A 15,106-nucleotide genomic window follows, 5' to 3' on the forward strand; every position below is an offset into this window, starting at 1 on the left:
TAGGAGGGAGCTGGGAGGGGAATGTGACCACAGACAGACCGACCTGACCCTCCCCACGACCCATTCTCTGACAACACAGACCTCCTGACTCTTTGTCACTAAATCCGAAACCAGCTTGGACAGCTTTTCCAAAAACAAACAGTAACTCACAGTTCAGGGCCAGTTCAATGCATTCCTAGGTCCTCCAGGAGCACCAGCCTCACGCTGATGCCGTCTTTGCTTCCTGGGGGGATGCAGGGCCTACTTACAGCAGTGGGTGCAAGAGGTCTTGGTTGGGATGGGTTTGCTCAGCCAAGTTTCAACCCCAAAGTTCTGAGGCCGTCTTGAGAAAAATCTTCAGATTTTTCACAATTATGCCCTGGAATAAAATCTTACAATCACCACACGAAGAATTTAGGAGCGACCAAGAGGCATGTCCTGTTGGAGTGGGTGGTGGTGTCTGCACCCAAGGTGACTGGCCTTTGTCAGCAGCAGCCTGGCAGGGCTGGGGTGCCGTTCAAGGTCACCCAGTTTCAGGCGCTACTGACTTCATCTCACTCCACATGTCTGTGTTAATAAGCATGAAAAGCAGCTACCACTCTTAAGCCAGGCCCTGCTGTGGGCCAGGAGCTTAGTGGGCATCCTGGCTCACGGACTGCCTGGTGAGTCAGACTATATCATTCCTATTTTACAGGTGAGAAAACTGAGGTGCAGAGACGTTAGGCACCTTGCCATAGTCCTCTGGTTCCACCGCCAAGACTGAAACCCCAACTTGCTGACCTGAAGGTCCGTGCTTCTTCTCTGTGACCACGCTGCCTCGAGGGCAGTCAGGAAACCTCCAGGGGCCACGTCACCCCCAGGGCAGGGGCCTCGGGGCAGCCTTGGATGTGACCTGGCATAAATGGTGGGGAGCCGTGAGGGCATCTAGGAGGAGGTGGCGGGGCGCAGGTAACAGTGAAGGCCACCGCTGTGCCTGTGGCTCCAAGGGTGCTTTCGAGCATCTCCCTGAACCTCCTTGGGGCCGGATCTCGGGATTTACGGAGCGCACGTGCACTCTCACACACACGTGAGGGCGGCTGTGAGCCTGTGGGTCCCAACAAGCTGCCAGTAGAGGACACCGCTGTCCACTGGAACGTACGAGACTCTGCTGGGGGGTTTTCCGGGGGTTAGGGAGGGGTGTGTGGATCCAAGCCCCACTCTGCTGGGCCAGGGGTACCCGGTGTGACCCTGAACACACGGGCTCACATGGCAGAACAGAACCCTGGCGGCTTCAACCTCGTGCCAATGCCAGGAATGGAAAGTGACCACACGAGGACCAAACGCTTAACCCCGCGGGCCGCCAGATGGGCCGCAGACGGCAAGGAAAACCACCGGGCCGGGAGCAAATGATCAAAAACGTCCTTAGTAGGACATGTCCATTGTTAATAGCAAACACCTGGGGCCCAGAATGGAGCCATCTGCCGGCACATTATAATTCATGGTTTTAACATGTGACCTTTGACCTCTGCGCCTCCTCTCCCCCTCCTTCCCGGAAATTAATTAAAGTGTAAATGTAATTGGCCAGAATTTTTAATAAAGAAGGAGACCAGCTGAGCTCTGGTCACTTGAGAGGTGCGTAGGCGGCCACTGGGTGTTCCTAGAAAGTAGCCCTTTTACTTCTGTGCTCTGATGGCTCCTTGCTGAATCCAGTCCCGCAAGGCAGGGGACTCAGGCCAGGGGACCAGTGTCACACGAAAGGGGCCCAGCCCCCCAGAGGCAGTGTCTCGGCTTCGTTACAAGAAGAGGCCACTGTCCCTGCGTGGGGCTCGTCAGGGCTTGGGCTTTGACACACTAAACAGATCCAGGGCTTAACAGAGGGCAGTTTACACGTCGAGGTAACTATGTCCTTGCCTCCTGCCCCAGGAGACAGACCTGTGTAGACCCCGCTGGTGGTCACATCTGCTCATTCTGCAAGTTTCTAACGGAGAGGAACACTTTTAACCAAACATGATCGCAAAGGTGGTCATGGGAGATACTTCCAAGCTATCCAACAAAGGCTGAAGTCTACTCAGCCCTGTTCTAACATCACTGAGCTCCCGATGCTGGGGTAGCCATCAGGGCAGCGGTGAGGATGAGTCTCTAGGTCTCCCTCCCCTTCCATTGCCCCAGGGGTTGGAAATGGAAGGTTCCTTTGCTCAAGGCCACCTGGTGAGGGGCCAGGGAATAGGTGAGAGGCAGGAGCCAGAGGCTGCGGGCTGATGTCTTGAGTCTGATCCTGATCTACTGTGAGGCCTCTGGCCTTTCTGAACCTCAGTTTTCTCATCTGTATAATGGAGGTGACTGTTTCTGCCCTTTCCTTGTAGAACTGTGACGATTAACTGAGAAAGGTCTTTGTAAGCTGGGGAGTAATCTATGAGATCTCCAGGGCCTTATTCTTACAACTACTTTTAGTTTTTCTATTTTCAGCCTCCAACTTTGTTAAAATTAAACACAGGCTTTTAGGAGAAGCCACTTCTGGAAGGACTTTGCCTTTTAAAAGCAAATTGCTCCCTGGTCTCCATGGAGTTTAGAACAGGAAACAGTGGGCTCAACCTTCTGTTTACCTGGGGTTTCTCAGTCCTTATTCTTTTTTATTTTTGTTTTTATTGTATCGTTTCTGTTCTTGTGAGTTATCATAAGTCCATTGTAGCTGATGTGGAATATACAGTAAAAGAAAATGATGATGCTGCAGCCAATACCATAGTAGAAAAGATGATAGTCTCAGAATCTTCTCCCTGGAAGTTTAGCCATTACTAAACGCAGGGCATTACATGCAAGGTATTTACATTACATGCAAAAAAAAAAAAAAAAAGTTTAGCTATTAACTCTGCACACATCTGATTGTGCTGGAATCACCATCCATCTATCCATCTGCTATCAGCCCACTCCAACATCAGCCTATCTACCCATCCATCACCCATCCATTCAACCACTCACCCTCCCATCCATCCTTCCATCCATATAGCCATCCTTCCATCCATATATCCATCTTTCCATCCATCCATCCTTTCAGTCCAGAAGTATTTATTTAAATTTATTATATACCAGGCACTACTATCGGAGAAGGCAATGGCACCCCACTCCAGTACTCTTGCTTGGAAAATCCCATGGACGGAGGAGTCTGTTAGGCTGCAATCCATGGGGTCGCTAAGAGCCAGACACGACTGAGCTACTTCACTTTCACTTTTCACTTTCATGCATTGGAGAAGGAAATGGCACCCACTCCAGTGTTCTTGCCTGGAGAATCCCAGGGATGGGGGAGCCTGGTGGGCTGCCATCTATGGGGTCGCACAGAGTTGGACACGACTGAAGCGACTTAGCACTTAGCATTAGGCACTACTATATTCTAGGTGCTGGGGATTTAACAGTGAATAAAACAGACAAAATTCATGACCCTAGAGCTTAAAGTGGGTCCCTCTGAATACTGTTGGTCACAGAGAGGCCCAGAACTTACCCTTGATGTTACACTGCAGTCTCTGTGCCACATGTCCTGGGGAAAGGAAGAAGCTGTGTGTGTGTGTGTGTGTGTGTGTGTGTGTTGTTTGTGTGTAAGGGGGCAAATACTGGCAAAATTTCAGCAGCAATGTCCTGGGGAAAGGAGGAAGCTGTGTGTGTGTGTGTGTGTGTGTGTGTGTGTGTGTAAGGGGGGAGGTATTGGCTGAATTTCAGCAGCAATGTTTTCACACATGTTCTACCACAAATAAAATGCTGGATTAACGAGCAATGACAGGAAATAATTCTCTGCTGTTGTAACATAAGTTGAAGGAGATTTGCAGAACTAAATGCTTAAAAATGGGCCAGCCCTCCTGCTTTGAGAAGTCACACGGGGACAAGGCTCTGGACTGAGGAGGCTTCATTCCCCACATGAAGCCTGAATGCAGCAAAATAACCAAGGAGGCAGGTGGTGGCGAGGACCCCGGGAGGCAGGGTGGCATGGGCGCCCTGGTCTCCATCTAGTTGGACCACGGAGCTCCCTGGGAGCCTGAGGTGGGAAGCAAGAGCATCTTCCTCTGACCAGAACCCCCAAGTAGATGCCCTTCTCCTCTTCCTGAGGTTCACAGCTGCCGCACAAGCTTACTGGAGATAAGACACAGCAAGGTGGAGAGTCAGGGGCTTGGCTTCTGGGGACTCAGCCTTACATCCTGGGGCTTCCACTTGGGTATTTTTGAAAACATAAGCAATTCATTTAACTTTCTGAGCTCCATCCCCTCATCTTTAAAATGGCTATAACTACACCCACCTCACACCTTTGACGGATGAAAGAGGACACCCCAGTGCCATCTAGGGTCCAAGTCAACTTTGCCTCTGTTCATTTCCTCCAAATTGGATATTCAAGGAGGAGAGGCCACGTGGAATGGTCTTCCCAGCTTGACCTCTGGTTTGCATCTAGCTTAAGAGGAGCAGACATTCTACATGCCCTTGTGCAGTGACTATTACTACCCAAGTCTGCACTGATTGCAGACAAATCCTTTCATTTTTCAGTGAGCAAAATCTAATCCTGTGTAGAGGAAATAAGTATAGTCTGTACTGAGGGGCTCTCCTACCAGTTCATTTCCCCTTTATGGTTACATCGGGAAGTAGCCAACTCAATTACTCTGGTTGGATAATTAAATTGATTCTAACCTATAGTGTTTTAACGTTACTAGGGTTCCTCATTTTGTTGCTGTTTTTCTTTTTATCTCCTTGGGTAAAGATTTCCATCCTTTCCGCTGTACTTGGAAGAAGTGAAGATTTTCTTAAACTTTTCATTGAGAAAAAAAAGAAACAAACTCACCCTCAAATGAAGAGCTGATATGGGGAAATAATTTTCTCCAGTCCCATGCTTATAAAATCGCCTTATAATAAGCATATTTCAAGACCTCAGATAGATCCTCAAATTTCAAAAGGGGGTGAGTTTTAATTATGTATATTTTGCACTGATTCTTCAAGAAAGCAAGTTCTTTGAAAGGTATAGACTTTTCAGAGACATCGGATTTTTGTCAATTCCTATCACATCTGAAACTTGGGAAGTTTTCACTGAAAAGTACAGTCAATTTTAGTTTCTTGAATCACATTTTCAGATAGAAAAGTGAAAGCGTTAATTGCTCAGTCGTGTCTAACTAACTCTTTGTGACCCCCTAGAATGTAGCCTGCCAGGCTCTTCTGTCCATGGAATTCTCCAGGCAAGAATACTGGAGTGGGTAGCCAGTCCCTTCTCCAGGGGATCTTCCTGACCCAGGGATTATACTCAAGTCTCCTGTGTTGCAGGCAGATTCTCTACCATCTGAGTCATCAGGGATAGAAGCTGCCTCAAATATAAATTCAATTTTCCTGTAACACAAGCTAGGAATTCTCGAGAAGAGTCAGATTAACCCTATGCAATTCTTCTGAGATTGGTTCAGACTGGACTTCACGCTGGAATATTCCCAGTGCACACCCCTTCCAACCTCGCTCCTTGTTCGCAATAAATGATTGGTAATTTTTTTTTAAAGGTGTTAATTGCTATTATGGTAATATTTAAAATTTTCTTATCTTTTAGAGGCACAACTTATATATTTATAGATGAAGTTATGATACTTAGTATTGTATAAATAGATTAGGTGCCCTGACTGCAAGCCCCATAATACCCAAAATGTCCCAGAGGAGATCCCTGAGCTTTGGGTCTGCAATCACCAGTTTGCTTGTCTATCTTCCTTGTCACATAGAAGGGCCTAGAGTTCAAGGGTCCTGCCATTTGGGTCCACTGGCCCACTCTGCTCCTTGGGGTCAGACACACAGGTTCCCCAAAATACTAGTTGAGTCAATGAGAGCTTTTGCTGTAATTGGTCCCCTGGCCCTGTTTCCTATAGCTGGCTTGCCCGGGGTTGAGGGCGGAGCCCACGTCCTCTCAGTTTTCAAGAGAGAAGGGTGAACTTGGGTGGAGCCATCCATCTGTGCTCCACGTCTGGACAGCTGTGCAGCAAGGAAGCATGCAGTGAATGTTTCCTGAATTGAATTATACGGAATCAAATGAGCCAATTATCCACACTTTTGTGGAAGTGGACTGGCGATGCTTCCACCTTAAACGCGGTTATTTGATCTAGTTGTAGATGGTATTCGTGAACGCCCAACCTCAGCGGAATGTAAACGATCGACACCCCTGGTGAGCAAGCGGTGACCCTCGCTCGTTTATTTTCTCAGCCCATGTTATACTGGGCGCTGAACGCACTGCCCTCCACTGCCTGTTGGCAATCGGGCAGCACATTCTTTGCTTGAGAATTGTTTGTCAGCCTGGATTAAACAAAACCCAACAGCCCCAAACTCCAAATCTTAGGATCAGCATGAAAACTATGGCAGTAATTCTTTCCAGAGACACCCATGTACAATGTGGAAGTGCTCTTTTGTGGTTCTTGGATGTAGAGTCCTTAAAGAACCTTACTGGAGAAACAGCAAAGTGAAATTTCAAACAGAAAAGACTTAGTCCAGGTAAGAATACTGGGGTGGGTTGCCATGCTCTCCTCCAGGGTATGTTCCCGACCCAGACATCAAACCTGCATCTCTTGCATCTCCTGCATTGGCAGGCAGATGCTTTACTGCTGAGCCACCTGGGACATCTTCTGGTCTTGGCTTAAACGTCATCTCCACAGTTCTTCCCCAAACCGCTAATTAACATCCGGTCCCCCAGCCAACATGTCTGCTTTCCACCCTCTTCCTTTGCTTTCGTCACAGATCTCCTTTCAACCTGCAGTTTTTAATTTACTGCTTCCAAGGCTGTCTTCCTCACAAGAATTCAAGTTCCATGAGGATAAGAAAAGGATCTGTTCTGTTCATGGTTGAAATAATTCCACCATCTATCCAAGTGCATAACCCACTACAGGAACTGAGTCACTGAGTGTTTCAGTCCAGCTGTATCCCGTCATGAGATGGCTCTACGACTCCAACTCTCATCTTAACAGGAAATTTTCCACAAAAAATAAGAGGAGGTTCTGACAGTAATTTCTGAATACTAACCCTGCCTTTTTTCCTACTCTCGGAAGTGACATTTACTCTTACACTAAATATTCTTTCCCCAAAGTGCTCACATTATTCAAATTATTTTTCTTACTCCCATAAATGTGGCATACTTAGTTCTCAACCCCTTAAGGCCAAATGCTCCAAGAAGCTCATTAATGGATGGACTCAACTGAGTTCAAACTCCCACTCCAATCCCCAGATTTTGCTTTTGCCAAAGAGTGATTTCCAAGACAGGTCTTAGTGTTAACTATCCAAAGACATAAAACACACACTCTCACACACACTCAAAGACCTGTAGTAATTAATGATATGACCCCGTAAGGATACCCCTCCAACTATTTCTGCAACAGGCAACTGAAGTCATGACACCCATGTTTAAAAGAGCTCTCCTCCACCCTCCGTTTCCAGGCCTTTGGGTCCCATTTGTCAATGATGGCAGTTGGTGAAATTTCAGAGTTAGAATTCTGGAATGTTTTGATAAGGAATAAACAAGGGGTATTAAGGAATGCATTTCTTTCCTTTAAACCATCTGCAACACTTGTTTCTTTTTGATTCTGGGAGAGTTTCATATCATGAAAGCTGTCCCTGATTCATCTCTTTGCAAGTCACCTTTGGGGCTGAGACTTAAATCACATTTTTAACATTTGCTACTCATGTCTGAATCAGCAGTGGGGAGGAAGTCGGGAGGAAGGTTTGGACATGGGCCAGCTGAAAATGAGCCATTCACACAGAAACCATGGGCGCTCACACGGCACTAGAATTGCTTTCCAGCAACTATGAGCAGGAATCCTGGGGAAAAAAAAGAGTCTTTAACTCTTCAATGGTTCCATGGTTCCTGTGAGCTAAACAATAATAATAATAACACTGTCTATTTGTGGAGTGATTTGTAATTTACAAAGACATATGATCTCATTTAATCCACTCTCTCACTCTCATGGGGACCCTATGAGGTAAGAGAATGACCATGTTGAGATAATGCTGGAGATTAAAAGCAGCCTGGAAATTCTACAATGGGTGATGGATGACTGAGGTGGCCGGAACGCTCGACCTCCCCCTTACTGTGGGCTTTTGTGATTAATTCACCCACTTGCTTAGGAAGTTTCTCACCATCTGAGAAAATTAAAAACACCACTCTCTGGACAGGAGTGTGGGATCACAAATGAGAACCAAATAGAAAAGATTTACACAAAAGCACAAGCTCAGCAAAAGAGGAAACTTAGAAATCGCTAATAAGGTATAAATCAAGGAAAGGCTATTAGCAAACCCCTGGTAAGAAAAAAAAAAAGCTTTTAAAGTGATTTGCTGAGCTCTTAACAATACCATTTCTACCTATGATTTTCAAATATCTCCTGGGTAATTTGGCTTGAATCCTTAAACACCGTCATGAAGACGTTCCAAGCTGAAGGGATTTACACAAAATTACAGAGGGTACCAGAAAGCAGTGCCTTGCCATTATACCTCCAGAATTGTGTGAATTTCAGAGCTGGAGGGGCTTGCTCATCTGTGCATTCCCCACAACAACAAACCTGGGTCAGAGTATTTGTTTAATGTGTGAACAAGCAAGCAAAAGAACGGTGGATGGATGGATGGAACGATGTACACAATGAACGGATGGATGGATGGATGGATGACCAGATGGATGTACAGGAAGATGGAACAAACGATGAATAGATTGACGGAGGAAGGAGTGGAAGCAGGATAAAGACTAACTCACTCATTTTCCTGATGAAAACATAAGAGCCAGTGGGGTTACTAATTTGTCTGTTTTGCCAAAAACAGCTGGTATCAGAATTGAGGCTCTCAGGTCTCTTAAAATCCCAGTCTAGTGTTTCCAGTTTAGACTCTCTTATCTTCTACTGGCCTTTTTAAATCAAGAGTTCTGAATCATTAACAATATTAACAACACAATCTTCTTTAGTCTTGAGAGCTGCTTTTGGAGGCAATATAGGCTGGTGTATTTGTGCCTACTTGATGATCAGGGATATTAAGCACAGAGTGAATTTCCTGTGGCCACTTGGAGCTCATCAAGAATGAGAAAGCATGAAAACCATTCAATTTCACATCAGCTTTCTGCCAATCTCATCCTCAGAGATTCACACTGAGCTGCCCGTGACGCTGGACCCTATCTGGGCTGGTGGAATACTGGAGACAGAAGATAGCCACAGCCCCTGGCCCAGCCTCACCCCCAAGAAGAGATTCTTTGCTCCAAATACCCAACAAACAGTTATTCTGCCCCTGCCCAGGGAGTTTCAATGGCATGGGGCACATTATTTCTTGGAGTAAACTGCCCTTCTTTGAGGATGTTCCCTTGGTTGAAATCTAGAGTTTTGCAGCATTTCACTTCCTGTTGGTATTGGACCTAAGATATTGGGTTGGCCAAAAATTTCATTTGGGTTTTTCTGTAAGATGTTATGGAAAAATCCAGATGAATTTTTTGGCCAACCCAGTACTTTCACTTCCGGCTCAGGTTCATGGCTTCTGCCACCTCAGACTCAGATAGCAAGTTCTTCTACGAGGTCTTGGTGAGTCCCTTGAATTGTGCTTAAGACAGAACCTTAAGCAAAAACGATGCCTATCTGTGCTGATGGTGGTGATGGATGATGGACAGGAGATGCAGGGCCTTGCTGGGATGAGATGGCTCAGGGACCAGCTCCGGTGAAAGGACAATGCCCACCACGCGAGCCTGCAGTCCAGCCTCACAAGCCATTCAAGAGGAGGCCCATGAGGCTATCAGTTGCAAAAGCGTTACCACATTCTGTAACAGTCCATCCCTCTGCTGGGACTTCTAATCCTCTTTAAGCAGGTGCCCCCTGCACATCACGACCTCATGAAGGCCAGCCCTTAGGATGCCCATCGGCACCTGCTTCTTGCTGCCAGTGCTTCTTTTGGCAAACCCAGGGAGCAGGCTTGGCCTAGGAAGTGCCATGAAGATAAGCACTGGGAAGGTCTCAGGGTATAAAAAAGAAGCTGGCATCAACACAAGGGCATGTTTTCCTTCACTGATGAAAATCTAGGGGGATGGTGTGGGGAGGGAGGAGGGAGGAGGGTTCAGGATGGGGAACACATGTATACCTGTGGTGGATTTATTTTGATATTTGGCAAAACTAATACAATTATGTAAAATTTAAAAATAAAATAAAAAAAAATTAAAAAAAAAAAGAAAAAGAAAATCTTCCTACTTTAGCACAACATCTAGTTTGGGAGGGACCCTTAGAGGCGTAGGAATGCATTGGAATCTGGAATCATTCCAAGCTGCATCTATTTCCACCTCCTCTGAATGCTCCAATAATTAAACTGTCTTCCTTTTTTTTTCCCTGGGTGAATCAAATGTAGAATTTCAGAAAACCATGAAGCAAGGAAGAATGACATAACTTACCGAGGAGGGAAAGTCACTGAAGATTTGAGAAGGGGATGTGGTATCAGCAGTAGGGACCTTACAAGTCCCCAAGCTAATGACACTTAGATCCTCCACCCTAGGGCCAATCCAGAGAGAAGACACATATCCCCACCTGGCACCCATCTGATCGTGCCCCCTTTGCCTGGTGGCTTTACCAGGCCCAGAAGGAGCTGTAGGCACAAATCAAAACCATGTGCGGGGGATTCTAGGGTTATTTGCGATCTCTAAACAAAGGCCATATCCGGGCCCACCACTTCTCAGCAAAGAGCTCAGGCCACATGCCCTATGCTCTGCAATCCGGGTGCTTCTCTCCAAGGAGTCCAGTTCATGGACTTTCTTTCTGGAAGCTTCCACAAGTGCTCTGGCCAGAAAACCAGGGAGCTCTTTGCCCAGCTGTTTCCTGATATGCGTCCCCGGCCGCAGCCCGGCTCCGGGAGCAGCTGAAGCAAGGGTACTTGCCCGGTTGAAGGGTTCATGATGCAGCCTCCTTTGTCGGCAGCCGTCTTGCAGCTGCAGCCTCTCTCCAGGGTGTCATGGTTCATCCCAAAATTGTGGCCCAGCTCGTGTGCCAGGGTCACGGCCGCACCCAGGGGGCTGTCTGAATGGTCCTCAAAGAAAACACAAGGGCACAATGTATAGGTCACAGCCTTTAGACCTCTTTCCCAGTACCCCCTTCCCTCCCAGCTCTGCCCCCCAGACATTTATCTGTCATGAACACTTAATGGAATCCAATCTCCTATAAGGAATCAAGATGTGCTGTGTTGTGCTCAGACATGTCCCGACTCTTTGTGACTCCATGGACTGTAGCCCACTAGGCTCCCCTGTCCACGGGATTCTCCAGGCAAGAGCACTGGAGTGGGTTGCCAGGCCCTCCTCCAGGGGATCTTCCTGACCCAGGGATCGAACTCACATCTCTTGGGTCTCCTGCACTGGCAGGTGGGTTCTTTACCACTAGTGCCACCTGGGAAGCCCAAGGATAGAGCCCCATTATCCTTTAGCCCCATTAGACTTAAAGTTTTGACCGATTTTATTAAACTAGTTTGGGGCCCCCTCTGCTGAAGAATGCATTCCTCATGAATACACATAGGATTCCTCGTGTCTTTACATGAAATAATCAAGACAATCATTTCCCTTCAGCATCCTACAATGTCTCACAAGACACAATTCTACTGAATGAGGCAAAAAGTTGTCCTGCCTCATAGGAAGAGGCGGTCCTTCCCAGGTGGCTCAAGTGGTAAAGAATCCGCCTGCCGATGCAGGAGACGCAGGAGATACAGGTTTGATCCCTGGGTCGGCAAGATCTCCAGGAGGAGAAAATGACAACCCACTCCAGTATTCTAGCCTGGGAAGTCCCATGGAAAGAGAATCTGGTGGGCTACAGTCCATGTGGTCGCAAGTGTTGGGCATGACTTAGCAACTTTACAACAATATGAACAGGCAGCTCATTTCTTCATGGGTAATATAAGTACTACTTTATCCTTGATTGAGAAGATGCTGATAGAAAGTCAGGAGAAGAAGCATACTTAGTACAGTCTAAATAAGATCTGAGCAATCCCCCTTTTTTTTTTTTGACAGTTGAACCATGCTTGCTAATATTGTTTTATGCATTATACATAGCTTGCTCTCAGTACACATCTTTCTTGCTTAATGTCTCTCATCGACTTGTTTTCCCTCTCATTTGAGTCAGCAGCCATGATACCCAAGGAGTCTTCATCCTGTTAGCAGATGCATTATCTGGTTGGCCATCAAAAGATTCGAGCAGAGCAACAGTTGGGAACCGGCAGGGCTGCTAGTGTTGGACGGTCTCCTGGGGGGTGTGGGTCGGCAGTGGCTCGCTGTGGGGGTGGGGGCACTGGCAGGACTGTTAGTCCCAGAAGGTGCCCCCTGGCCCCGGTTCTCCAGGGTCTGAGAAATTCTCACTGGGTATGCCTCTTGCTGTCTACTTGGTAGAGAAGGATACTTGGAAATTGTATAATAGTTTACCATAAAAGCAAACTACATTGAATAAAGTGTCTGAAGACTCACTGAATTAAGATTGCAACTTGCCTGCTCTCGTTTTGTCAGGAGGCATCCTGATTCTCTGACTCTTGCTGCTGGAGTTCACTCAACCTTTTGCTTGGTTTTGGAAGGTGGGTTTTCCATCCAGCAAGAGCTGCTTGGCCACCCCCAACTTAGTGGAGTGCATGCATGGCTTGGCTAAAGAGATATTAGAAATTAATTTTTAAAGTATCACTACTCAACTTTTATTTATTTATTTTAGAGGATTTTATTTTATTTTATTTTATTTTATTTTATTTTTAAACCTGAAACACTGTATTAGTTTTGCCAAACATCAAAACTACTCAACTTTTAATCAGTGACTATGATCTGCAGAAACGGTGCCCATGACTGGTGTTTCTGCAAATGCCTGCATGTTACCGAGTATTGAAGGCAACTTTCTGAATCCTGCTTTGTGCTGCAAGAGGTAACGTGGGAGGTTTCCAGGAAACAGTGATACTCTACTTTAGAGTAGAGGTTTTCAACCTTTTGGCACCAGGAACCAGTTCTGTGGAAGACAATTTTTCCACAAATGGGAGTGAAGGTGGGGATGGTTTTGATATGATTCAAATGTATTGCATTTATTGTGTTCAGTTCAGTTCAGTCACTCAGTCGTGTCTGACTCTTTGTGACCCCATGAATTGCAGCACGCCAGGCGTCCCTGTCCATCACCAACTCCCAAAGTTTACCCAAACTCATGTCCATTGAATTGGTGATGCCATCCAGCCATCTCATCTTCTGTTGTCCCCTTCTCCTCCTGCCCCCAATCCCTCCCAGCATCAGGGTCTTTTCCAATGAGTCAACTCTTCACATGAGGTGGTCAAAGTATTGGAGTTTCAGCTTCAGCATCAGTCCTTCCAATGAACACCCAGGACTGATCTCCTTTAGAATGGACTGGTTGGATCTCCTTGCAGTCCAAGGGACTCTCAAGAGTCTTCTCCAACACCTAATTCAAAAGCATCAATTCTTCAGCACTCAGCTTTCTTCACAGTCCAACTCTCACATCCATACATGACCACTGGAAAAACCATAGCCTTATTTGTTTCTATTAATATGATATCAGCTTCACCTCAGATCATCAGGCATTAGATCCCAGAGGTTGGAGACCTCTGGATCTGAATAGCATGGAGAACATGCTATTCCTGATACAGAAAGTCTTTGTGGGGCCTCTTGCTAGAGGTCGGCTCATATACGATTGTATAGGTTTTGGTAGCTACAGCTGTAGCTGCCTTTCTCAGTAGCCCTCAGTCTAAGAAAAGGGTGGCATGTCAAACCAAGTTATTCTTAGAATAGATGAAATTCCTAATAAATTACTTTGTTTAGATTTTACAGTTTCCTGTTGTAGGAAGCTTCACAAATGTTTCAGGAAATCAATTTTATTCAATCTGAAAATGCTCAATTTAGCATGCTTTGGTACAAAATTCTAGGAATTCATCTTTAAAAACAAAAAGACTCCTCATCAAATTCTTTTGTATCACTGAATACTGTGGTTTTTTTTGAACTGCCTAATTGTTTCGCATTCTTCCACATATATGTGATTATAAGCAGAATGTCTCTTAAGAGACCCTGGTACATGGTTTACATTTCTAATAAGACAAAAACCTGTTTCTTTATTACTGGCAGTATCTCCAAACCAAGACTATTTTAGTCCAGTTAGATACAAAGGCGTGGATTGAGGTAGCTGAAATGAAAGATTTGCTCAATCTCAGAAAAGTGGAGAGACAGTACAGAACTCAGATCTGCAATGCAATCAGGATTCCTGCTTCCTTGTGACAGGATTTCCTTCCTCTTGGATTTGTGGGTCCTTGAAAGAGGCATGGTTGCAAGTAACACTCATGAATTTAACTTCAGAGACACAGTGGGAGACAGTCTGGAGGTTTTAGATCTGGTCAAGATATTGCTTTTGTTGACCTCAAGAATTTTAAAGAAACCAAAGGAGCTGTGGACTTCCAGCCGACATGGTGCTTCTCGTCACTTGAAGCAAATAAGGGACGTGCCAAGGATGGACTTCACTGCTGGCTGGCTTGTCAAACACACTCCTTGTTAATTAATTTTGGCCTTGACTTGATTTCTGATGCAGTATATTTATCTGCTTCTATTTCCCACATTCATTTTCATCTGTTTTAAATAGTCTTCCCTGTCTGCTTTCAAAGAAGGAATCTTGATCAAATGCTTGTGTGTAAATGGAATAAAGGATGTGAACTTTAAAAAGCCTCTTTATGTGATCAGATCGGTCATAAGAACATTTAAACACACCACAGCTGCAGACCTGCCATGCTTATAAGGAATTCAGTTTCAGCCCTAAAAACTATTTATGCCAAATTTTAAGTGGCAAAATCAGTAGCGACTGACCATGGAACCATGAAAGAGAAAATGATTCCCTCTTAAAACTTTACAGGCTACTCTGTTAAAAATACAGTTGGGATCTGACTTGAAGTGAATCTGGCACCAACAAAAAACAAACTTTCCAGGGACCTCCAGGTTCAAAGAAAACCAGAGGGCGGACCGTTTAAGCCAGAAGTCCACTGGGAGGGGCAACCCCTCCGTAGAGCCTCCCCAGCCTACACTTCGGCACGTGTTTATGTTAATTATCCACACCACCCAGAGAAGAGGAAAATGTTCCATGCAGATATTCACTAAGAAGATTAGGGTGGGCAGAACGTGAAGAGCAAATAGAAGTCAGCAGAATATTCCTCCTTCAGC

General features: G+C 45.8%; 1 protein-coding gene across 1 annotated transcript in view; it reads right to left on the bottom strand.

The window, feature by feature from the left end:
* Window positions 1-15,106, bottom strand: part of ADAM12 (ADAM metallopeptidase domain 12) — a 333,194-nt gene that overhangs the window by 71,549 nt on the left and 246,539 nt on the right. Inside the window, exon 11 of the mRNA XM_055559857.1 lies at window positions 10,826-10,974. Within this exon, the coding sequence (XP_055415832.1) occupies window positions 10,826-10,974 (149 nt within the window). The remainder of the gene's footprint in view (window positions 1-10,825; window positions 10,975-15,106) is intronic.

The sequence above is a fragment of the Bubalus kerabau genome, chromosome 22, assembly GCF_029407905.1.
Source record: "Bubalus kerabau isolate K-KA32 ecotype Philippines breed swamp buffalo chromosome 22, PCC_UOA_SB_1v2, whole genome shotgun sequence".
NCBI lineage: Eukaryota > Metazoa > Chordata > Mammalia > Artiodactyla > Bovidae > Bubalus > Bubalus kerabau.